At 36.4% G+C, this 25,254-nt stretch overlaps 1 protein-coding gene across 20 annotated transcripts in view; it reads right to left on the bottom strand.

Annotated features, from left to right (window-relative positions):
- The window catches only part of LOC107981492, a 113,302-nt gene that overhangs the window by 72,532 nt on the left and 15,516 nt on the right, over window positions 1-25,254 (bottom strand). For 18 of the 20 annotated variants that reach the window (XR_004227075.1, XR_004227070.1, XR_004227069.1 and 15 more), the window contains one exon: window positions 11,837-11,939. Coding sequence is in view for 4 of the 20 variants with exons in the window: in XM_031926027.1 (XP_031781887.1) it covers window positions 11,837-11,939 (103 nt within the window). In the remaining 16 variants the exon portion in view is untranslated. Of the gene's footprint in view, window positions 1-11,609; window positions 11,940-25,254 lie in introns of those variants that run through there. The other 2 variants (XM_031926024.1, XR_004345254.1) reach the window with 2 other exon arrangements.

Genomic DNA, 25,254 nt, shown 5'->3' on the forward strand with positions numbered 1-25,254 from the left:
GATTTTGATTATTGTGATCACCTTTGCTGGATAATGAACTACTATATTTGAACATGGTGTGGGAGTTTAGTCACGTTTATCCTTTATATAACTAACATGGTTAATATAGTATTTTTTAACCCCGATTTTTTTAAAAGATTTTATTTTGATAAATTTAGTAGACATACAGGAAATTATAGTCTATTATAGATAAGAGAATTTTTGATAATTGTTAATATTAATGTGGATTGCGAAAGTTAGGTCTTGTTTCATTATCATATGAAACGATTAAGGTCGCAAAAGTTAGGTTGCTCCTTTTCAAATATAGCCCACTTTTCCTACTTTCCTTTATTTTATTATTATTAGGTTCATATATTCCAAAAGCAATAGGTAGTCTTCAGTAAGGTCATTTTTTACATTTGTTTGATGATTTTGATTATTGTGATCACCTTGGTTGGATAATGAACGACTATGTTTGAAGATGGTGTGGGAGTTTGGTCATGTTTAACCTTTATAAATCAAACATGATTACTATAGTATTTTTTAACACCGATTTTTTAAAAAGATTTTATTTTGATAAATTTAGTAGACAGACAGGAAATTATAGTCTATTATAGATAAGAGAATTTTTGATAATTATTAATATTAATGTGGATTTCGAAAGTTTGTTCTTGTTTCGTGGGAGTTTGGTCACGTTTCACCTTTATAAATCCAACATGCTTAATAAAGTATTATTTACCCTAATTTTTTGAAAAGATTTTGTTTTGATAAATTTAGTAGACATACAGGAAAATATAGTCTATTATAGATAAGAGAGTTTTTGCTAATTGTTAACGTTAATGTAGATTGTAGAAGTTAGGTCTTGTTTCATTATCATATGAAACAATTAAGGTCGCAGAAGTGAGGTTGCTTCTTTTCAAATATAACCCACTTTTTCTACTTTCGTTTATTTTATTACTATTAAGTTTTAATATGTAAAAGCAATAGGTAGTCTTCAGTAAGGTCATTTTTTGTATTTGTTTGTTGATTTTGATTATTGTCATCACCTTTGCTGGATAATGAACTACTATATTTGAAGATGGTGTGGGAGGTAGGTCACGCTAAACCTTTATAAATCAAACATTGTTAATATAGTATTTTTTAACACTCATTTTTTTAAAAGATTTGATTTTGATAAATTTAGTAGACAGACAGGAAATTATAGTCTATTATAGATAAGAGAATTTTTGATAATTGTTAATATTAATGTGGATTGCGAAAGTTAGTTCTTGTTTCGTGGGAGTTTGGTCACGTTTCACCTTTATAAATCCAACATGCTTAATAAAGTATTATTTACCCTAATTTTTTGAAAAGATTTTGTTTTGATAAATTTAGTAGACATACAGGAAAATATAGTCTATTATAGATAAGAGAGTTTTTGCTAATTGTTAACGTTAATGTAGATTGTAGAAGTTAGGTCTTGTTTCATTATCATATGAAACAATTAAGGTCGCAGAAGTGAGGTTGCTTCTTTTCAAATATAACCCACTTTTTCTACTTTCGTTTATTTTATTACTATTAAGTTTTAATATGTAAAAGCAATAGGTAGTCTTCAGTAAGGTCATTTTTTGTATTTGTTTGTTGATTTTGATTATTGTGATCACCTTTGCTGGATAATGAACTACTATATTTGAACATGGTGTGGGAGTTTAGTCACGTTTATCCTTTATAAAACTAACATGGTTAATATAGTATTTTTTAACACCGATTTTTTTAAAAGATTTTATTTTGATAAATTTAGTAGACATACAGGAAATTATAGTCTATTATAGATAAGAGAATTTTTGATAATTGTTAATATTAATGTGGATTGCGAAAGTTAGGTCTTGTTTCATTATCATATGAAACGATTAAGGTCGCAAAAGTTAGGTTGCTCCTTTTCAAATATAGCCCACTTTTCCTACTTTCCTTTATTTTATTATTATTAGGTTCAAATATTCCAAAAGCAATAGGTAGTCTTCAGTAAGGTCATTTTTTACATTTGTTTGATAATTTTGATTATTGTGATCACCTTGGTTGGATAATGAACGACTATGTTTGAAGATGGTGTGGGAGTTTGGTCATGTTTAACCTTTATAAATCAAACATGATTACTATAGTATTTTTTAACACCGATTTTTTAAAAAGATTTTATTTTGATAAATTTAGTAGACAGACAGGAAATTATAGTCTATTATAGATAAGAGAATTTTTGATAATTGTTAATATTAATGTGGATTTCGAAAGTTAGTTCTTGTTTCGTGGGAGTTTGGTCACGTTTCACCTTTATAAATCCAACATGCTTAATAAAGTATTTTTTACCCTGATTTTTTGAAAAGATTTTGTTTTGATAAATTTAGTAGACATACAGGAAAATATAGTCTATTATAGATAAGAGAGTTTTTGCTAATTGTTATCGTTAATGTAGATTGTAGAAGTTAGGTCCTGCTTCATTATCATATGAAACGATTAAGGTAACGGAAGTTAGGTTGCTCCTTTTCAAATATAGCCTACTTTTCTACTTACGTTTATTTTAGTACTATTAAGTTTTAATATTTAAAAGCAATGGGTATTCTTCAGTAAGGTCATTTTTTGTATTTGTTTGTTGATTTTGATTATTGTCATCACCTTTGCTGGATAATGAACTACTATATTTGAACATGGTGTGGGAGTTTGGTCACGTTTATCCTTTATAAAACTAACATGGTTAACATAGTATTTTTTAACACCGATTGTTTAAAAATATTTTATTTTGATAAATTTAGTAGACATACAGGAAATTATAGTCTATTATAGATAAGAGAATTTTTGATAATTGTTAATATTAATGTGGATTGCGAAAGTTAGGTCTTGTTTCGTGGGAGTTTGGTCACGGTTAACCTTTATAAATCAAACATGGTTAGTATAGTATTTTTTAACACTGATTTTATGAATAGATTTTATTTTGATAAATTTAGTAGACATACAGGAAAATATAGTCTATTATAGATAAGAGTGTTTTTGCTAATTGTTAACGTTAATGTAGATTGTAGAAGTTAGGTCCTGCTTCATTATCATATGAAACGATTAAGATAGCGGAAGTTAGGTTGCTCCTTTTCAAATATAGCCTACTTTTCTACTTACGTTTATTTTAGTACTATTAAGTTTTAATATTTAAAAGCAATGGGTATTCTTCAGTAAGGTCAATTTTGTATTTGTTTGTTGATTTTGATTATTGTGATCACCTTTGCTGGATAATCAACTACTATATTTGAAGATGGTGTGGGAGTTTGGTCACGTTTAACCATTATACATCAAACATGGTTAATATAGAATTTTTAATACTAATTTTTTGAAAAGGTTTTATTTTAATAAATTTAGTAGACATACAGGAAAATATAGTCTATTATAAATAAGACAGTTTTTGCTAATTGTTAACGTTAATGTAGATTGTGGAAGTTAGGTCCTGCTTCATTATCATATGAAACGATTAAGGTAGCGGAAGTTAGGTTGCTTCTTTTCAAATATAACCGACTTTCTCTACTTTCGTTTATTTTAGTACTATTAAGTTTTAATATGTAAAAGCAATAGGTAGTCTTCAGTAAGGTCACTTTTTGTATTTGTTTGTTGATTTTGATTATTGTGATCACCTTTGCTGGATAATGAACTACTATATTTGAACATGGTGTGGGAGTTTAGTCACGTTTATCCTTTATAAAACTAACATGGTTAATATAGTATTTTTTAACACCGATTTTTTTAAAAGATTTTATTTTGATAAATTTAGTAGACATACAGGAAATTATAGTCTATTATAGATAAGAGAATTTTTGATAATTGTTAATATTAATGTGGATTGCGAAAGTTAGGTCTTGTTTCGTGGGAGTTTGGTCACGTTTCACCTTTATAAATCCAACATGCTTAATATAGTATTTTTTACCACTGATTTTTTGAAAAGATTTTGTTTTGATAAATTTAGTAGACATACAGGAAAATATAGTCTATTATAGATAAGAGAGTTTTTGCTAATTGTTAACGTTAATGTAGATTGTAGAAGTTAGGTCCTGCTTCATTATCATATGAAACGATTAAGATAGCGGAAGTTAGGTTGCTCCTTTTCAAATATAGCCTACTTTTCTACTTACGTTTATTTTAGTACTATTTAGTTTTAATATTTAAAAGCAATGGGTATTCTTCAGTAAGGTCACTTTTTGTATTTGTTTGTTGATTTTGATTATTGTGATCACCTTTGCTGGATAATGAACTACTATATTTGAACATGGTGTGGGAGTTTAGTCACGTTTATCCTTTATAAAACTAACATGGTTAATATAGTATTTTTTAACACCGATTTTTTTAAAAGATTTTATTTTGATAAATTTAGTAGACATACAGGAAATTATAGTCTATTATAGATAAGAGAATTTTTGATAATTGTTAATATTAATGTGGATTGCGAAAGTTAGGTCTTGTTTCATTATCATATGAAACGATTAAGGTCGCAAAAGTTAGGTTGCTCCTTTTCAAATATAGCCCACTTTTCCTACTTTCCTTTATTTTATTATTATTAGGTTCATATATTCCAAAAGCAATAGGTAGTCTTCAGTAAGGTCATTTTTTACATTTGTTTGATGATTTTGATTATTGTGATCACCTTGGTTGGATAATGAACGACTATGTTTGAAGATGGTGTGGGAGTTTGGTCATGTTTAACCTTTATAAATCAAACATGATTACTATAGTATTTTTTAACACCGATTTTTTAAAAAGATTTTATTTTGATAAATTTAGTAGACAGACAGGAAATTATAGTCTATTATAGATAAGAGAATTTTTGATAATTATTAATATTAATGTGGATTTCGAAAGTTTGTTCTTGTTTCGTGGGAGTTTGGTCACGTTTCACCTTTATAAATCCAACATGCTTAATAAAGTATTATTTACCCTAATTTTTTGAAAAGATTTTGTTTTGATAAATTTAGTAGACATACAGGAAAATATAGTCTATTATAGATAAGAGAGTTTTTGCTAATTGTTAACGTTAATGTAGATTGTAGAAGTTAGGTCTTGTTTCATTATCATATGAAACAATTAAGGTCGCAGAAGTGAGGTTGCTTCTTTTCAAATATAACCCACTTTTTCTACTTTCGTTTATTTTATTACTATTAAGTTTTAATATGTAAAAGCAATAGGTAGTCTTCTGTAAGGTCATTTTTTGTATTTGTTTGTTGATTTTGATTATTGTCATCACCTTTGCTGGATAATGAACTACTATATTTGAAGATGGTGTGGGAGGTAGGTCACGCTAAACCTTTATAAATCAAACATTGTTAATATAGTATTTTTTAACACTCATTTTTTTAAAAGATTTGATTTTGATAAATTTAGTAGACAGACAGGAAATTATAGTCTATTATAGATAAGAGAATTTTTGATAATTGTTAATATTAATGTGGATTGCGAAAGTTAGTTCTTGTTTCGTGGGAGTTTGGTCACGTTTCACCTTTATAAATCCAACATGCTTAATAAAGTATTATTTACCCTAATTTTTTGAAAAGATTTTGTTTTGATAAATTTAGTAGACATACAGGAAAATATAGTCTATTATAGATAAGAGAGTTTTTGCTAATTGTTAACGTTAATGTAGATTGTAGAAGTTAGGTCTTGTTTCATTATCATATGAAACAATTAAGGTCGCAGAAGTGAGGTTGCTTCTTTTCAAATATAACCCACTTTTTCTACTTTCGTTTATTTTATTACTATTAAGTTTTAATATGTAAAAGCAATAGGTAGTCTTCAGTAAGGTCATTTTTTGTATTTGTTTGTTGATTTTGATTATTGTGATCACCTTTGCTGGATAATGAACTACTATATTTGAACATGGTGTGGGAGTTTAGTCACGTTTATCCTTTATAAAACTAACATGGTTAATATAGTATTTTTTAACACCGATTTTTTTAAAAGATTTTATTTTGATAAATTTAGTAGACATACAGGAAATTATAGTCTATTATAGATAAGAGAATTTTTGATAATTGTTAATATTAATGTGGATTGCGAAAGTTAGGTCTTGTTTCATTATCATATGAAACGATTAAGGTCGCAAAAGTTAGGTTGCTCCTTTTCAAATATAGCCCACTTTTCCTACTTTCCTTTATTTTATTATTATTAGGTTCAAATATTCCAAAAGCAATAGGTAGTCTTCAGTAAGGTCATTTTTTACATTTGTTTGATAATTTTGATTATTGTGATCACCTTGGTTGGATAATGAACGACTATGTTTGAAGATGGTGTGGGAGTTTGGTCATGTTTAACCTTTATAAATCAAACATGATTACTATAGTATTTTTTAACACCGATTTTTTAAAAAGATTTTATTTTGATAAATTTAGTAGACAGACAGGAAATTATAGTCTATTATAGATAAGAGAATTTTTGATAATTGTTAATATTAATGTGGATTTCGAAAGTTAGTTCTTGTTTCGTGGGAGTTTGGTCACGTTTCACCTTTATAAATCCAACATGCTTAATAAAGTATTTTTTACCCTGATTTTTTGAAAAGATTTTGTTTTGATAAATTTAGTAGACATACAGGAAAATATAGTCTATTATAGATAAGAGAGTTTTTGCTAATTGTTATCGTTAATGTAGATTGTAGAAGTTAGGTCTTGTTTCATTATCATATGAAACAATTAAGGTCGCAGAAGTGAGGTTGCTTCTTTTCAAATATAACCCACTTTTTCTACTTTCGTTTATTTTATTACTATTAAGTTTTAATATGTAAAAGCAATAGGTAGTCTTCAGTAAGGTCATTTTTTACATTTGTTTGATGATTTTGATTATTGTGATCACCTTGGTTGGATAATGCACAACTATATTTGTAGATCGTGTGGAAGTTTGGTCACGTTTCACCTTTATAAATCAAGCATTCTTAATATAGTATTTTTTAACACTGATTTTTTTAAAAGATTTTATTTTGATTACTTTAGAAGACATTTTTTTTTTTACATGGCATTTGGAACTCGAAAGTTCATCGCCTCATCTACGCAAGCCTTCCACCCTGCCCTATCATGTGTCAACCCCACCCAAGATGCACCTCTCCGATCGACACCCACCCGTCCTATTTCTACTAGATCCGCTTTTACGTTGTCCTCCCATCTACCTCTATGTCTACCTAGAGGTCGCGTTTCCATCGGCCTGCCCTTCATGACACGCGCTGCCGTACGGTCGTCTCCCATTCTCGATACGTGCCCTGCCCATCCCAATCTGCGCGATTTTATTATTCTGTTAATATTTGGTGACGCGTACAGATTGTGTAACTCATCATTGTGTAGTCTCCTCCATTCCCCAGTTTCCTCATCTTTCTTCAGCCCGTATATTTTTCGCAAGTCTTTATTTTCAAATACCCTAAAACGGTTGTCCGCCTGCTTAGTGGGAGCCCACGTTTCGCACCCGTACAGAACCACCGGCAGTATTATTGTCCTGTATATTCTTATTTTAACGTTTTTAGACAACAGCCTCGATTTAAGTAAATTACTCACGGCGTAGAAGCAAGCATTACCCGAATGGAGTCGCTTATTTATTTCGACATTAATCTCGTTTCTATCATTTATGGTCGTACCCAGATACCTGAATTCGCTAACCTTTTCAAAAGTAAAATTCCCAACTCTGAGATCTTCCTCCCCTCTGCAGATGCCTAGCTTATCCACAATCATGTACTTTGTTTTTGATTCACTCACTTCTAACCCTGTATACTCCACCGCTTTTATGAGGATTTCCGCGTTTCTTGCTACCGTTTCCCTACAATCCCCCAGTATATCCAAATCATCTGCGTAGCCTAGTATCTGCGTTGTTCCATTAAGCGTTGCGCCCAGCTGGCTAACCTGCATTTTTCTAACGGCATACTCTAACGTTAAGTTGAACAGCACCGTAGAGAGCCCATCCCCTTGTTTTAAACCATCGCGTATCATGAAGGGTTCTGATACATTACCGCCTACTCGGACCTTTCCCGTGCTTCCGTTCAGACATATTTGAATTAATCTCACGAGTTTTTTCGGTACACCGAGAAGTACTAGAATTTGATACATTTTGCTTCGCTTAATAGAGTCGTACGCTTTTTCAAAATCTATAAATAGTTGGTGTACGGTTTCGCAAAATTCCCACTTTTTCTCTAACAACTGTCTTATGGTAAACATTTGATCGCTCGTCGATCTGTTGCGCCGAAATCCGCACTGATAATCTCCTACTATATCTTCCGCGAATGGAGTGAGTCTAGCTTGTATTACATTTGACAGAACTTTGTAGCACGTTGCTAAAAGTGAAATACCCCTATAGTTATTGCACTCTGTCTTTTCCCCCTTTTTAAAAATCGGTATAATGATAGATTCCTTCCAATTTTCGGGTATTGTTTCATTTTTCCAGATGGCACATACTAGTTTGTAGATTTTGAAAGTGAGCTCGACGCCCCCATATTTGAGTAACTCAGCTGGTATAGAGTCATTTCCCGCGGCTTTGTTGTTTTTTAGTTTTTTAATCGCGGCCTCTACTTCTCGGTAGCTCGGTTCCTCCACGTGGGGTTCAGCAGTGTGAATTTCGTCCCCTAATTCTTCGCTATTTTCGTGCATGTTTAATAATTTATCGAAATAATTTGTCCGCAGCGACAGTAATTCCTTGTCATTTGTTACGAGGTCCCCGTTTTCGTCCTTCATCAATTGCGCTCTACTCCTAAATCCCTTTCTGATGGCGTTAATCCCTCTGTACATTTCGCGGGGGTTATTTTCCTTACTGTTAGTTTCTATTCTCCTAATAAGATTCTTTTGATACTCCCGCTTCTTATTTCTGTAGATCGCGCTCGTCTGTTTCCTTACGTTAGAATACTCTTCTACGGTCCTATCGCTTCTATTTTGTAAGCTATCTAATTTAGCCTTTTTGCGCCTTTCAAACCAGAGTTCGCACTCTTCGTCAAACCATGGTTTGCTCTTTGGCTTTTTCATTTTACCCAGTGCTTTGTTCGCGGCCTCTTTTACCGTTTTTTCGATGTCCCCCCATAAGCTATTCGCTTCGTCATTCCCCTCCGGCGATGTGTTTGCTTCTTCAAGTGCCTGAAACCTGTTATTAATTTCTATCTGGTACCTAATTCGCTCTGTTCTATCTCGTAGTTTCTCAATATCGAAGCTTTCTACCTTGTTTGCTCGCTTACTATTTTGATTCGCTACTAGTCTAGCTCTTAATTTGGCTACTACTAGGAAGTGGTCCGAGTCGCTATCTGCCCCTCTGTAAGCCTTTACGTCAAGAACATTAGTATGACGTCTTTTTTCAATGAGGAAATGATCAATTTGGTTCTGTGTGGGCCCGTCCGGCGATGTCCACGTTGCCTTGTGTATGTTCTTGTGCTTAAAACACGTAGTTTTGATTATAAGATCTTTTGCCGCCACGAAATTTCTGACCCTAATACCGTTATCATTGCTGGCTTCGTGCAGGCTTTCCTTACCTATAGTAGGCCTAAACATTTCCTCCCTACCTATTTTAGCATTGAAATCGCCTAATACTATTCTTGTGTCGTAAGACGCGAACTGGTCGATTACCTGCTCTAAAGTTTCGTAATAGAGATCCTTAGCTTCTTCTTCTTCGTCCTCCGTAGGACAGTGTACATTAATAAATACATATTTATACCATTCACCTTAGATAATGTTGTACGAGAGCGTATCATTGACGGATTTGAAACTTTTAACCGAATGGATGATGCTTTTGCTTACGAGAAATCCGGTGCCTAGAGATCCCTCACTCCCGGCCCCATACAGGTACGTGAAGTTACCTAGATTAGATTAGTAGATATTATTTGTGTTTTAATTTACGTAAAAAGAAAACAATTTTATCGATCGAATATTTTGTTGTTTTTTGCAGGATTTAACTCAGGCTGGGCCCCTTAAGGAGGCACACCACCTTTGAAATTAAAATCAAAATTTTTCGTTAAAGATTTATAAATACTTATATAAATAATCCAAATTTTTTTACTTTTCTTAGCCATAATAACCTTTATTTTGATGGTTTTAGACCTTCTATATACCTCTATAATACCTACGTATAGTAGGGAGTCCATAATTCACTGACCGTAAGATTCCAAACCAACAAATGGCCCAAATTAGAGGGGATTTGGTTTAAATTCCATAGTAAAAAATTTATAAGCATATTACTGATTCTTGTATCAATTTTTGATTAATTTTAACAATCAGCGTCCGCGCGGTACGGCGGCTAGGGAGAGCAGAGTGATGGCCACGAGCCGCGAGCGCTCGAGCTGGCACTCGCCTACCCCGACAGCTCAACATCTAGGAGAATTCAAGGTCAGTGAATCGTTTTCCGTTTTCTCAGGTTAATTCCGTCTCGCGGGTAAACAGCAGTTTCACTTTCGGTTTCGCGAACGAATTGGTTATCTCGCGTGTGCGTTGGTTACCTCTGGATCGCTGTCTTTATCTCTTTATCTCTTTGTCTTGTGTTTCGTTTAAATTAAGGGTTATCTTATTGTACGGGTTATCTTCTCGCGTAATAAATAAAGTATAGAAATAAGGATTTTGTGAAAGCGTAGGAGAATACTTGGCTCCGACACCTGGATGCGAGACTCTGACGCTCACGAGGAGCGTCTGGCGCCACCGGGTCACTTTTCAAGCCCTGGCGAGAAATTGCACGCAAACTGGGATAGTACGAAAACCCCAGTTACAAACTGGCGCCCTCTAACGTGTGGATTGATAGAAAAGAACATCGTGATCGGTAAAATCGCTGTCTCGAGACAAAGAAAACAACCAGTGTGAGTGAAATTTGAGAGCACGTGTGTGAAAATTAACTGAGTGAAGTTAAATATCGTAGAGTAGTTGACTAGATATCTAAACTAATTTCGTAGCGACACGAATTTCTGGCTTTGAAATTAAAAATTATATCTACTGGTTACCTCTTAAAAACTAATATTTCTCTTGGATATCTATTGCTGGCAACTAAAAATCTATTCTCGTATAGATTCCTGTAATTATACAAGTAGCGAGTTTAAAAAGCATGTTAATAATCTTAAAAATATGTGCAATAGAATAAGAAAATTACCGAATAAATCGTGGTAGAACAGAAAAGGTTAAAATCTCACGAAACAGGCAATCTCGACACAACGGGATGATTTCTACGAAACAAAGTCCAGAAAAGGTCGCAACGTATCAAAAACAAATTCTTAGAGCGCGAGTTCAAACGTACCTCGGGTTATAAAGAAAAAAAAAACAAACGGGGACTGTTGCCGAGCGGCTCACAAATAGCCGGTGACACGTGTCTCCGCGCCGGTCAAAGATCAACGTGAACGCGCGGGTCGAGTAACGTAAACACTCTCGAAACGAACTTCGGCAAAACGTGGAACAGCACACACTGAGATAAGTACGTAAGAGTAGTACAACAGAGGTGAAAGAACAAAGCGGCGACTGTTTACAGTACGCACGACAAACCGACACATTGATTGCTCGAATTCCTTCGAGGGTATTTCGATACTATTTAGGATATCTGAGTGATTAATAATCTAAAAAGTGAGTGGAAGAACTCAGAGTGAGTTCCGACGAGGAAAGGGATTCTGTGAGTGAAGGGTTCTTTAATTAAAAACACACGGGTTTGCGGTACAATAAAATGCACTTGCTATGGCGTAAAAACCCTCACGGTTTAGAGGGAAAAGCCGTAGCAAGCGTTAACTTTATTTAACTAAAGGAAAGGAAGTTATACATAGAAGAAATATAAGAAAGAGACTCTAGGAGAGACAGAGAAAAATAACTAGTTGAAACGCACGCATAAACGCAAAGACGCGAGGTACCTTTTTCGCACGCACAGAGAGCTCTCTTACCGCTAAAACCTCAAGCAAAAGCCGCCGCTGAAGAGGGCGTTGAGCTGGTCTTGCCGTGGTCCGCCGCTGCTTCTGTCCTGGTCCCTGAGGTCTGAAGCCGGGCCTGGGGAGCGAGAAGATAAATAAATAGATAGATAGATATACATTTATTTGTGAATTACAAAATAGTACAAACGCAGGAACAGTGCCATTAAGCACAAGTCTTCATCAATAATTATCAATACAAAGAATACGCACGTCAATAAATGTTCAAGTTCACGCAACAAATGTAAAAATAAGCAGTAACAGTGGTCAATGATCAACGATCGCACAAAGTAGAAGTGGAGACAAATCCACGCATCGTCGTCTTGAACGCACTTAGCGAGGGCAACCGTTTAACATCGTTAGGTAAGGCGTTCCACAACCTCGCTCCAGTTTGGACAGTTTTTTATTATTATAAGCGTCAAGCACCTCGACACCATCAATGCCGAGACGAATGTCCTCCGTAAGTTTAAGCAACGCAGTCTTAGTGCTGTGGAAACGCCTATAGCCCGCCTGTAGAGGATTCAGGATGTTATTCGACTCAAGGAACCCCATCAGCTGCAAGTGGACGATTTTCTCCAGGACTTTCGACAAAAAGCTCAAGATGGTTCGCAACCGTGTACCAAGCGCGCCCCAACGTCTCGGGGAGCCAGACGCTTGGAACGAGGGCAACAAGGTGTTGCCGCAGCACGCTCACCCTAGAAGGAACCACGTCCACAACGTGGGCACCTTCCCAAAGCACACTTAGCCTAATGCCTCGAGGCACACACACACACACACACACACACACACATACACACACACACACACCAGCCACACGCGTACGACGCGATCGCGAATTTTCCGCAAAACACTAATACAGAACGAAGTGAACAGGGATTGCTCTTAGAAGGACAGATCTCAAATTCACTTTACAATGCAAACGTAGAAAAGTGCAAGGAAGCCAAATGTACGAGTAGCTTAGCGGTCCTAACAGGAGTGAGTGCTTCAAAGCATGCGCGCGTTGCTCAACGTCGCAACGGAGAGCGCGCAGCGGCGCGAAATTCAACTACCCAAACCCACATCTACACTACTTAACTAATTAAAAATGAACGGAACACTCAGACTTTGCGAGGTCACCTTCCTGAAATGGCTAGTAAAGCCTCAGTCAACGACTGGGTTATGGCATTGTCGAATGATAAAGTTTGACACACGTCAGGCGCTGCGCGCGAGCATGACGATCCGCCGCCTATCTACCAGCTCTCAACGAACGTCCCGCTGCTAACATCTAGCGTATCGGGCCGAAGATCAACGTGAACGCGCGGGTCGAGTAACGTAGGTCGTGGGCCCTATAGCCACGACGCAAGAGCAACCGTTTTACGCGTCGCGAACATCGAGCTCTATAGAAACCGAACGCGGGCGAGATAGAGAAGCGCAGACCTCTACGGGTACAGTACCACGTGCACTGAGACGTAGCGTATTATTCGGCGACACTACTCAATTCTGCTCAAATAGTCAACAAAATAATAGTCAAAGGGACTCAGGTTATCTAACATTAACTTCAGACGGCTATGTTTACAATTCTACAAATTTTCAAAACATGTAGGATAGGCAGATAACAAACCATTCGCGAGCGAACATCACAACGAGCTTAGCTGGAAATAATTTAATTTCATCCACGGCTATGTTTAATACACAAAACCCGGCTACCTTCAACCGAGCTTCTACATTAGCACAGGAAGTCAATCCTAATAATTTAATATCATTACAAACACAAAATTTATCGAGAAATACGAGACATTCAGGGAACGGTTATGTCAGCACGACACCACGGGAAATTCCGGGCAGAATTAACTATTTCATGCCACCGGAGAGGCGAAATGGCTACCGAAACAATGGAATAGCTAGACCGTCTCACCTACAATTACCAATTAACAATAATACTAATAATAACCGACAACAATATAGAGGCGTGTACAATAATAACGAACAGACCATTAACACAGAGCGTAGGTTAATCACACCTACCCCCATTAACGCTTTCGATTTCTTTTGCAAATGGGACTTAAAATACTCTGCAAGACGTGACGATGACAGTAAAGAATTTTTAAAACGACTAAGAGAAGGGCGCTTAATCATGCACATTTCGGATAATGATTTATTTGAAATATTACCGTTTTTCCTTCAAGGGATTGCCTTATAGTGGTATAGAATAAATTCAGATAACTGGGTCACATTCGAGCAGTTTGAAAACGTATGGCGTGCACGTTTTTCAGACGCAGATTTTCAATACGCACTCATGAAAAACACTCGACGCCGAACGCAAGGCGAGGTAAGCCAGTCGCCGACTACCTCACGTATATTAAGGCACTGTTTAATCGCATGATACCCCCACTGGGACCAGTCCGAGAAGTAAATCTAGCTCTCCAAGATATGCTACTGAGATTACAAATCCAAATCGATAAGTCCGAAATCTTTACGTTCTAAGAGCTGAAAGCTATAGCGGTATGCAAAGAGAAAGGCCTAATTATCACGATATCATATAAACCGCCCCCGAGCGCCGAAGACTCTCTCCCACCGGACTTAGCTTATAGAGACCAACGCCCGCAGCGCAAAATTAGACAACAATTATCTAACCTCGAGCTAGACGAAGAACAAAATCGAGCACGCGTAGAACATACAGAATCGGACTTTACGGAGGATGCCTTGCCTGACTAGGGCGAATTAAATAATTTAGGTTACGGACGCGACGAACGCTTTAACAATAACCAAAGACCACTGACAAATCAAACACCTAATAAAAATCCGCATAACAACAACAACAGACCAATGACACAGATACAAATCTGTTATAACTGCGGAAAATCTGGACATTTCTGGCGAGAGTGCGAAGGCCTAAAACGCGCGTTTTGCTGTAATGCGGAAAAATCGGAACACGGTTTATAAACTGCCCAAAATGTAATCCAACGGAAATATTCTGCAGCGACTGCGGATTAATCTCAGAGTAAATTGTCCAGAATGTACGGAAAACGCAGACTATTGTCGAAAAATAAGGCCGATGCGGTTTGGAAAATAGAAAAGGCCTCACCGGTCAAACTAAACAAAAATTTGGATATCTGCCGGACAAATATAAACGCTATCTGCAAAGAAAAGAGTTGCATACAAAAAAACAAAAAAACCACAAGGCTGACTTAAAAGCTATCTCAGATAAATCAGGTTATCTCTCTCTATATTAATAAAAAATGTTCGCTCCTCCGCCGCCGCCGTTTCAGAAATAAGCTCCCCCTCACTTCAGGTTATTGGGTTGAAATTATGCCTTTTTTACGTTATTTTTAACTCAACTTTCATTATTGGGTTAATAATGAACGATTTTTACGTAATTTTACTATTTCTGGCTCCCCCTCATTTTATCTCCCCCTCATTTTGGCTTGCCTTCATTATAACTTCTTCTTATTTAGGCGGCCCATGATATATATTTTACCTTTTTCGATTCGCTTGCCAATGCCCCATAATTCTTTCAAACTATCATCATATTCACTGAGCGGTGTTAATTTTACTTTGCCATTATGACAACAACTTTTTTAGATAACTCTACGGACCAGTAAGAAGCATTACAATAAAGACATACGTAATCTATTTCACCAAAGTCTAAGTAAGAAAGTTTTGATGAAAATAGTTTATTTGCCCTTTGAAACCCTATTCATATTTTCTGTTGTATTCTTAAACATTTTTTTCTCTAATCCAATCTCAGTCATATTTTTAACAATATCTTTTTATTCTTAAACCTTTTTTCTCTAATCTAATCTCAGTCATATTTTTAACAATATCTTTGCATCTCTTTTTCTCTAATCTATCGTCCATCATGTTCTGAACTACATCTTTGCACCTTTTGTTTCTCTAATCTATCGTCCGTCATGTTCTGAACTACATCCTTGCATCTTTTTTTCGCTTATCTATTATCAGTCATATTTTCAATAATATCCTTAGACCTTTTCTTTTGTAATCTGACTTTGCTCATGTTGTTGACTGCATCTTTTTGTCTTTTTTTATCTAAAGAATAAGAACTTATATTTTCTACTCTGTCTTCTTTCCGTTTTTTTATTAAACGGGTTTCACTCATATTTTCAATTAAGTCACCTCCCCTTTCCTTTTTTCGATAATCAGTGTTTAAATTATCAATTTTAACTCTTTTTAATTTTAAAGCATCACGGTTTGTATTATAGTAACTTTTATAGGAATTTTTTTATAGCCCAATAATTTAATTTGTTATAATTTTGTATGTCATAATGTCCTGTGTCTATGAAACCAGATAAAAATAAATTCGATTTATTTTCATTAAAAGTAACAGAATCACGACTATAATACATAGGATTTATAAAATTTGTACTAGAAACTGAAATACGAACAGAATATAGACGAACAAATGCTATAATTTTCACTTCACTGCCGTACGTACCATTTATTGACACATGCATTTCATAAGTACTTCTATCAGTAATTTTTAAAGATTTGTTGTCTACGATAAATGGCTCAAAATATTCCCAATTCTCATAAACATGATTTACAATTTTGGCTCTAATTTTCATATGATTTTCTTCCGTATTAAACAAAAAGTACGAAAAGCAACGAAATAAGCATTTGCCATCTCCAAGGATTTTTTTCTATTTCACATTCTGACATTTTATTGGATATTCTGTCCATCTACTATGTCAGAATTTTATAAATTAAAAATACTTAACTTTCCATGTTGAGTATGGTTCTTTTTATCTCTCTTTTCCTCTTTCTCTCTCGGTCGGGCAAACCAGGTAAGCCGGAGTATCTTTTCTGTGAAATCACAGCTAAGTGAATATCGCCCATCTTCGTGGTGGTTGTGTATCGACCTCCTCATTCTCCCTTTATCCAGGGATCTAATTTCATTGAACAACTAACAACACATATGCACAATTACTCCACGAAGGTCATCATGGGAGACTTTAATGCAGACCAGCTTTCCTCGTCTGAAGACGCCAACTTCATCAAGGCTTTCATCGACGAAAACTCCCTTACTTCTGTGCCATATGGTGCAACCCATCACAGACAGGACTCTGACACCTGGCTCGACCTATGCTTAATCGATGAGCAGGATCGCCTGCTCTCATATTGGAAGACAGACACTCCTTTCATCAACGGACATGACCTTATCACAGCCACACTCGACGTACAGATTCCACGCCACGTACCTGCTACATACATCTACAGAAATTACAAAGGAATTTGTGTTGAGAAGCTAAGGGACTTCCTTAGCGCATGTGACTGGTCATCTTTCACCACGCCATCACTTGACGAATGCATTACCATCCTTAACGACAACATCACGAAAGCCATAAATCATCTCGCCCCATTAAAGACTGTGACACCTGGACGTAAGCGTCACCCGTGGTTCACCGCGGCTCTTCGTGACCTTTTAACTGAAAGGAATAGACTCTACAGGCGCTTTCGCAGAAGTCGACTACCTTGGGATCTATACTTTTATAGAATTGCAAGGGATGACGCTCATAGACAGGTCGAGGAGGCCAGACTGAATTACTATTATTCACGCTTGTCTACTCTGACCGACGTTGCAGAGATATGGAGAGAGCTCAACCTGCTCGGTTCTCTCCAGATGCTCTCAACAAACACTTTAGTTCCATCTCAAATGATCCTCAAGCTCTGTTGAGGAGTATCTGCGAACCCTTGAGAGTCTAGACCTCCCTGAACATTTCATCTTCAGGGCTATCACAGAGTCGGACGTGTTAGCTGCAGTATCACACTTCAATACCCAGGCCAGGGGAAGCGATGGCATCCCACAGGTTGTAATCTCCAAAGCATTGCCAATACTCGCTCCTTTACTTTGTCAAATTTTCAACCTGTCTTTGAGCGAGGCACGCTTTCCTTCCGCCTGGAAGTCATCGCCCGTAAGAGCGTTAAACAAGATCAACTCTCCAACTGCTGTAACAGACTACCGTCCGATCTCTCTACTTTGTTTCCTATCCAAGGCGCTGGAGTGGCTGGTGCACAATCAAATCTCTGAATACCTTGAAACAAGACTTTATCTTGACAACTTCCAACTGGTTTTCGCACCGGCCATAGCACGCAGTCCGGCTTAATTAAGCTGACTGATGATGTCAGGTTTGGGATAGACAGGAAGAAGGTCACTCTTCTACTTCTATTTGATTTTAGCAAGGCGTTTGATACGGTGTGTCACGTCAGGATACTCGGAAAGCTATCCTCCTTCGGCTTCTCCAAGCAGGTTATCCTCTGGCTTGCATCTTACCTCTCGGGAAGAGAACAGGCCGTCATTGGTGACAACAATGAGATCTCTACCTTTCTACCACTAAACACCGGTGTCCCACAGGGGTCAGTTTTAGGCCCCTTGTTGTTCTCGTTGTTCATCAATGATATTGGTTTTTGCCTAGATTCAGATGTGTCCCATCTAATCTACGCGGATGACCTGCAGATCTACAGCCAATGCTACCTCGAGGAGCTTGACTCCTGTTCTGCCAGGATGAGCGCTAACGCCGAGAGGATAATGGGCTGGACTGCGCTGAATAGACTTAAACTAAATGTAACTAAAACTAAGGCTATCGTCCTGGGTTCCCCCTACTATATAAACGCTCTACCTTCTACTGCAAACACCTATATAAATATAGGGGGAGCCCAGGTCAACTTTGAATCATCCGTGCGCAACCTGGGGCTGGTGCTTGACTCCAAACTTACGTGGAAAGAGCACGTTACACAGATTTGTAAACGTGCTCACTCTTTAATGTACCGTCTCTATTTTTTTTGGAAATCACTAGCCTTAGATTGCGCCAACATTTAGTGCAAGCACTCCTGTTTCCCCTCATTGACTATTGCTCACTTGCTTACTGCGACCTGACTCAGGAACTTGACTTAAAACTGCAGAGGCTTGTCAATACGGGGATCCGTTATATCTACGGTGTGAGGAGGGACGAGCACATCTCCCCTTACAGGCGTGAGCTGTAATGGCTTAACACCGCCGGACGTAGGAAATACTTCATGGCCTGTTTTCTAAGAAAAATGTTCAACACCTCAATACCTACTTATCTATTAGCCTATTTTGATTTCCACGTCGCGCTCAGGCCTGTGAGGGGTGAGGTGACTCCACTGGACATCCCGTTCTTCAAGACGGAGACGTTGAAGAATTCATTTTTCATTAGCGCCTCCTACCTCTGGAATAGCCTTCCATCTCATCTTCGCAACACACTATCCATATCACACTTTAAACAAGCAGCTAAAAATTACTTCTTCAATCTGGAAAACACATAAACATCACAAAAACATACACACATTCTCATTCATCTCATTTCACTTCATTCCATTTCACACTCTTCACACGCACTGGCACCATTACACAAACTTTTTATTCTTTTTATAATATACTATAATTGTATATGTACAACACAATGTACAACAATAAAAAAAAACAATTAAATCTAAATCTAAAATCTAAATCTCTCTCCTTCTCTCTCTCATTCTCTCCTTTAAATGATTGCAGTCTGGATTTAGTATCCAGCACAATAATTTATACATAAAAACTCGCGATTTTATTTTGAATTCAGTTTTATAGGAATAACCAAACTATTTGTGCATATAGCATTAAAAAATTGCGAGTAAGGCTTCGAATTTAACTCAAATGTAACCAAATTTTTGACGCGACGTGAATACAAAGCTACAAAGCGTTTCATTTTGTTTATTAGTGAACAACTAAAATTTTCTTTTTATGTATTAGAACGTCATACAAACACAAGTACAATACAAGTACAATATAACGGTCATGGCAAGTTACGTACAAATTATCTTGAGAGTTGTTCCTCGCTCCATTACGATTAAATATAATTAATTTGTCTTTGTTCCATTAATCTTAGTTCTTTTCTATCTGTAATTTCGTTGCGGAATATATCAAACTCACGTAACCTTTAACTTTTTTGAAAGTTTTTTTAGAGATTTTAATCCTTTTTAGTAATTTTTTTTAAGTATTCCGTATTTGACGTCGTAAAAATAAAATATAAGCATTTTTAGCACCTTTCGACTACACCTTTTTCGTAATATTTTTGTAACCAACATGAAATCACTGATTGTTCTGATACACACTACACTCAAATTATTTCTTTACCTAGATATCAAAAACCACGGTGCGAACTACCTAGACCTCATCATCGGTCACCCTGTATACCTAGACACCGTTCTTGAATGATTTTTACAGCTAGACACCAAAAATCACAAGGCGCTCCACCTAGACGTGAGGATATGTAAAAAAGGTGGAAAAAAACTCCCTATCATTTTTGTTGCCCAGATAACTTCACGGTCCTTTCCAACTGGAGAAAAAGATCATGATTTGAGCAAATCATATACAAGATTGTTTATATTATATAAATGATAGCGTTTTTTTGACAACTTCTATTAAAAATCACTGATTAGCACACTAATGTAATAATATATCAAAATCACTTGGAAGCAATTATGGAAAGTATCGTTTTTCTTTAAAGTAAAATCTCGGATACCAATATAGAAGTAAATAGTGTCACGGGCGCCAAAGCTTCGTCTGCTTCTCAAACTCGCCTTTCTGGCGCTACTGCGCCACTTGATAATATAGGTGCAATATCAATAAGTCAGGAATTCTTAAATAATTTCTACCGAGAAAACTCGGAAATTCGAGATAATAACTTCGCACATTTAAAATTCACACCTTTGCAATGGGAAATCTTAACTATTGAAGAAAAAAAAACAGCTTGCATTTACGGATTACTTACAAGACATCGAGACAGCCGTAAGCGCCCGAATTTCTTATAAAAAATTCAAGCTATAAATTAATAAGAGACGATTTAATTCACGAGGATATCTACACGACGGATAAATTATACAGCTTAACTTTAAAATCCCTGAACCTACTTTACTCTACCGTCAGCACAGTGGACAATAAATTAAGAGCTCTGATAGATAGCTGAGCAAGTAAAACGTTCATAGGCCTGAAAATCCATAAAATAGCAACGAAAAACGCATTATTAGTGAACAAAAATATAACCGGATGAGTCACGACGCCGCTAGGTTATACAGAAGAGATACGTGAAATTATACACACACCAATTAAATTTCAAGATAGAATACGAGTAATCGAAACACGAGTTCTTGATTGCCTAGATCAGGACCGTATTTTAGGGATAGACGCGCTACACAGTTTTGGCATAATTGCTGACTTTTGTAATTTCACGTACACCTTCGGTTCAAAGCCGTTTGATAGGTACACATTCGAAAAACGTTTCGCAGAAACGTCAGAAACGGCGGAAGCATGTTATGGCTTACGTAAACTTAGCCCCTCGGAAGAAAAAATTCTCGTAGAATTATGAAATAACGAAATCCCTAAATTATCTGGAAAACTCGGGAAAACTTCGCTAATAGAAGCCGTTATCGATGTGAATAATCACCCTGCAATAAAACAAAGACCTCATCCAGTATCACCGACAGTCAAAACAATTTTATTTAATGAAGTCGACAAAATGCTTGACGAGGATATTATCGAACGATCGAATAGCGATTGGTACACATGGCTCGAAAAGCGAACGGTACGCGTTGATTCTGCCTTGATCTGCGAAAAATCATCGCGATTGTTAAAAAAGATGCCTATCCATTACCGTTAATCGGATCCATATTAGATAAACTCCGAGTTGCGAGATACATTTCTACAATAGATCTCAACCAGGCTTTCTTACAAATTCCGCTAGAAAAGAAAAGCAAAGAAATTACAGCATTTGCAGTACCGGGAAAAGGACTATTACACTTTAAACTTTTACCATTTGGGTTATCTAATTCACCAGGCATTTTTCAACGCAGTAGATTCCTTAATCGAACCCGAATTACAACCTTACGTTTTTTCATATCTTGACGATCTAATCATCATCACAGAAACGTTCGACGAACACCTAAAATGGCTAAAGGTTGTCTTCGATAAACATAAACACGCTAACTTAACAATTAATAAAGAAAATAGTAAATTTTGCCAATCCGAAGTGAAATATCTTGGCTATCTAGTAAACAAAAACGGACTTCAAGTCGATAGTGAAAAAGTCGCACCTATAATCGAGTACCCCGTACCTAACACGTTAAAACAAGTACGGAGTTTTATCAGAATTACATCATGGTACCGCAGATTCATTGATAATTTCGCGTCAAAATACAGCAGATCTCAAGTCTATTAAAAAAGGATACAAACTTGGAATGGGGACCAGAATAGCAAACGGCATTCGAAACTATTAAAGAACGTTTAATGACCGCTTCTATATTAATGCGACCCGATTTATCAAAACCTTTTACCATACAAGTCGACGCAAGCACCGTAGGACCAGGTAGCGTCACAAATCATAGACGATAAAGAACGAGTTATCGCGTACGCGAGCCGAACCACAACAGACGCTGAGAAAAATTACACGATCACAGAGTTGGAATGTCTGGGGGTTATCTGGGCGATCGAAAAATTTTAAGGTTATATAGAGGATACACACTTTAAAGTCATTACGGACCATAGCAGTCAGCAGTGGCTAAAGTCACTTAAAAAACCCGTAGGTAGGCTAGCTCAAGGGGCCATGCATTACGTACCCGACGCGTTATTGCACATGTACGAAAATCAACTCGAAGAGGTTAACACTCTTAATAACGATAACGACGATTGGTATAAAGGGAGAATCGACGAAGTACGAAAAAACTCTAAGAAATATCATAATTGGCATATTGCCGGGGATATCTTATATCACAAAACTGAAGATACGTTGGTTGACACGATCAAACGCGATCAATCTATCTGGAAACTCGTAGTAAAATTAAAAGACCGAGACCGAGTATTGTTCGAAGCACACGATGACACCCAGAGTGGCCACTTAAGCATTGACAAAACGCACGCACGCATAGCAAAAGATTATTTTTGGCCAAGCATGTATAAAGATATAGTCGTCGGTCCCTACGAAGAGTAGTACGGTTCAGATTTGTCGCTAAGATTAGTACATTTCAGATCTTTTCCACATGAAAAAATCGAATTGTTTTGGAGATAAACAAATAGTTATTTTGGTTAAAACTAATAGAAGTGCAATATTTTTAAAGTTGCCAAAAAATTTTTTAAAAATTTCGAAATTTAAAAAGTTGTTATGATATTTAATATTAATTTGTGTCTTCTAATTAAAGGTTTTACTAAAAATTTTTCAAATATCGAAATATTGCACTTCTATTAGTTTTAACCAAAATAACTATTTGTTTATCTCCAAAACAATTCGATTTTTTCATATGGGAAAGATCTGAAATGTACTAGTCTTCGCGGCAAATCTGAACCGTACTAGTATTCGTAGCAAATCTGAACCGTACTACTCTTCATAGGGACCGACGTAGTTAACTATGTTAACTGATGCGACGTGTGTTAAAAAGGCAAACCCGAGCAATTCGCACTACCGGGAATGCTAGGCTAACGCATTATCGAACACCGTTGGAGCGTTGTAGCAGCCGATATTATGGACCCGCTGCCACGTAGTAAAAAAAGGAAAACGCTATCTGTTAGTAATGCAGGACTTATTCACCCGCTGGATAGAAATTCAACCGTTAAGAGAAGTCACCGGAAAATCGATTAAGGACGCTTTACACGATGTAATAACAATTCGCTGGGAAACACCACGAGTGCTTATAACCGACAACGGCACAGAATTCGTCAATAAAACACTAATAGAATACACAAAACAACTTAATATCAAGCACTTTACTACACTACTTACTACTACACTAATGTAATTGTAAAATCTAGATCAACAAGGGTTATCTTACTGCTCATTACGAATATATACTATGGAAAGGCAGCAAGAGCAAGATACAACGACAGAAGAGGAAGAACGGCTTCTGTTAGACGTCGATGCGGACGACGCCTCACTGAAATCTACGTTTTGTAGTGCACGATGTCAACTTTTCGACCCTTTTTTTGAAATTTCTATCGGACTTACGGTAGAGCATACAGGTTCTGCCGGAAAAAGATGCACCGGAAACTTTAAATCGCGATTTTAAGCAAACTAATAGTCTGACATCACCTAACTTTTGTACATATGAAGAACATTCTAATCCCTACTTTTTCCCGAAATTTTAGCGCTCCAGCTCAAAAAATAACGGAGGTATGAATTTTCGAAAAAATGCCTAATTTTCCGGTTTTTCCTAATTATTTCAGGACTTAATTATCCGATTGAGGCGTTCGACCCCTCATTTTGTAGATATTTCTATTATCTACAAATCATCTTTTTAAGGCATTCTGATAGCTCTTTTAGTTTTAAAGTTATAAGCAAAACAATACCAAAATCGCATTCTTTGCAATAAATTGTTAATAACTAACAATAAGGAAAGGAAATGCGAGTGAAAAACATATACCTTTTCACTGCTTATCATCCCTTACATGATCACACAATCGGTTTGCTGCAACAAATTATGTCACAATAAGGCAGTTTTAAATCCCTACAGCCTGGCCTAAGAATGTAAACTATTCAGCATCACGGAAAAAAATATATTTATTTTTCTTAATTATGTATTAATGGTTAGCTATACATATAGGCTCACTGCATTGAAGGTTAGAAAATTACACCGTGTAATATACCAATCGCACTTGACAACGAAAGCCGCTTGCAAGTTTGGAATAACATGTCATTATCAGGGCACATAAGTAACTTAAAATTAAAAAAAAAAAAAAGATTAAATGATTTTTACCCTATTTTTAATTGCTTGTAGTCATCGTACCCTATTTTAAATCATCTAGAATGAGAAAATCCGACAAAAAACCGAAAATTCCCGTTTTGTCGTCATTTTTGAAGATTTTTACCCTATTGCATAATGCTCGTATCTGTCGATAGGGGCGGCCATTTTCGACAATTTTTTTTTTAAATTCAAGATCTCGGGCTAAGCTGTTCATTAATGCCAGAAAAATAATGCTCGCTTGGCCAGGTAATAAATTATCCGGGGCGCAAGAAAGGCTATTTTCTGGTAACTATTTGGAATTGTGGCTTGTTATATTTGTTATAATTTTATTTAAAAGTGTATCACTGATACACCTTTAAACAAAATTATCACAAATATATAATAAGCCACAACTAGAACTCTGCTGCTACACGCCGAACCAAATGGAAAAATGCACGCTGCGAACGATCAACGAGGTAGCGCAAGAACTGGTGCCAAAACAGCACCAGTTCTTGCGCTACCTGTGCTGCATCGGCTTCGCCTAGACCGTTCTCATTCGGCACGATTGTGTGCCCTGATGGCACGCGTATACGCTGTATCGGCATTATTCAGGTTTCCTGATTCTGCACACGAGTGCCGATGTCCCCCCAGGCTCACTTTTTACCGTGTGCCATCATAACAATTTTTTCCATGCG

The sequence above is a fragment of the Nasonia vitripennis genome, assembly GCF_009193385.2.
Source record: "Nasonia vitripennis strain AsymCx chromosome 3 unlocalized genomic scaffold, Nvit_psr_1.1 chr3_random0007, whole genome shotgun sequence".
Classification (NCBI taxonomy): domain Eukaryota; kingdom Metazoa; phylum Arthropoda; class Insecta; order Hymenoptera; family Pteromalidae; genus Nasonia; species Nasonia vitripennis.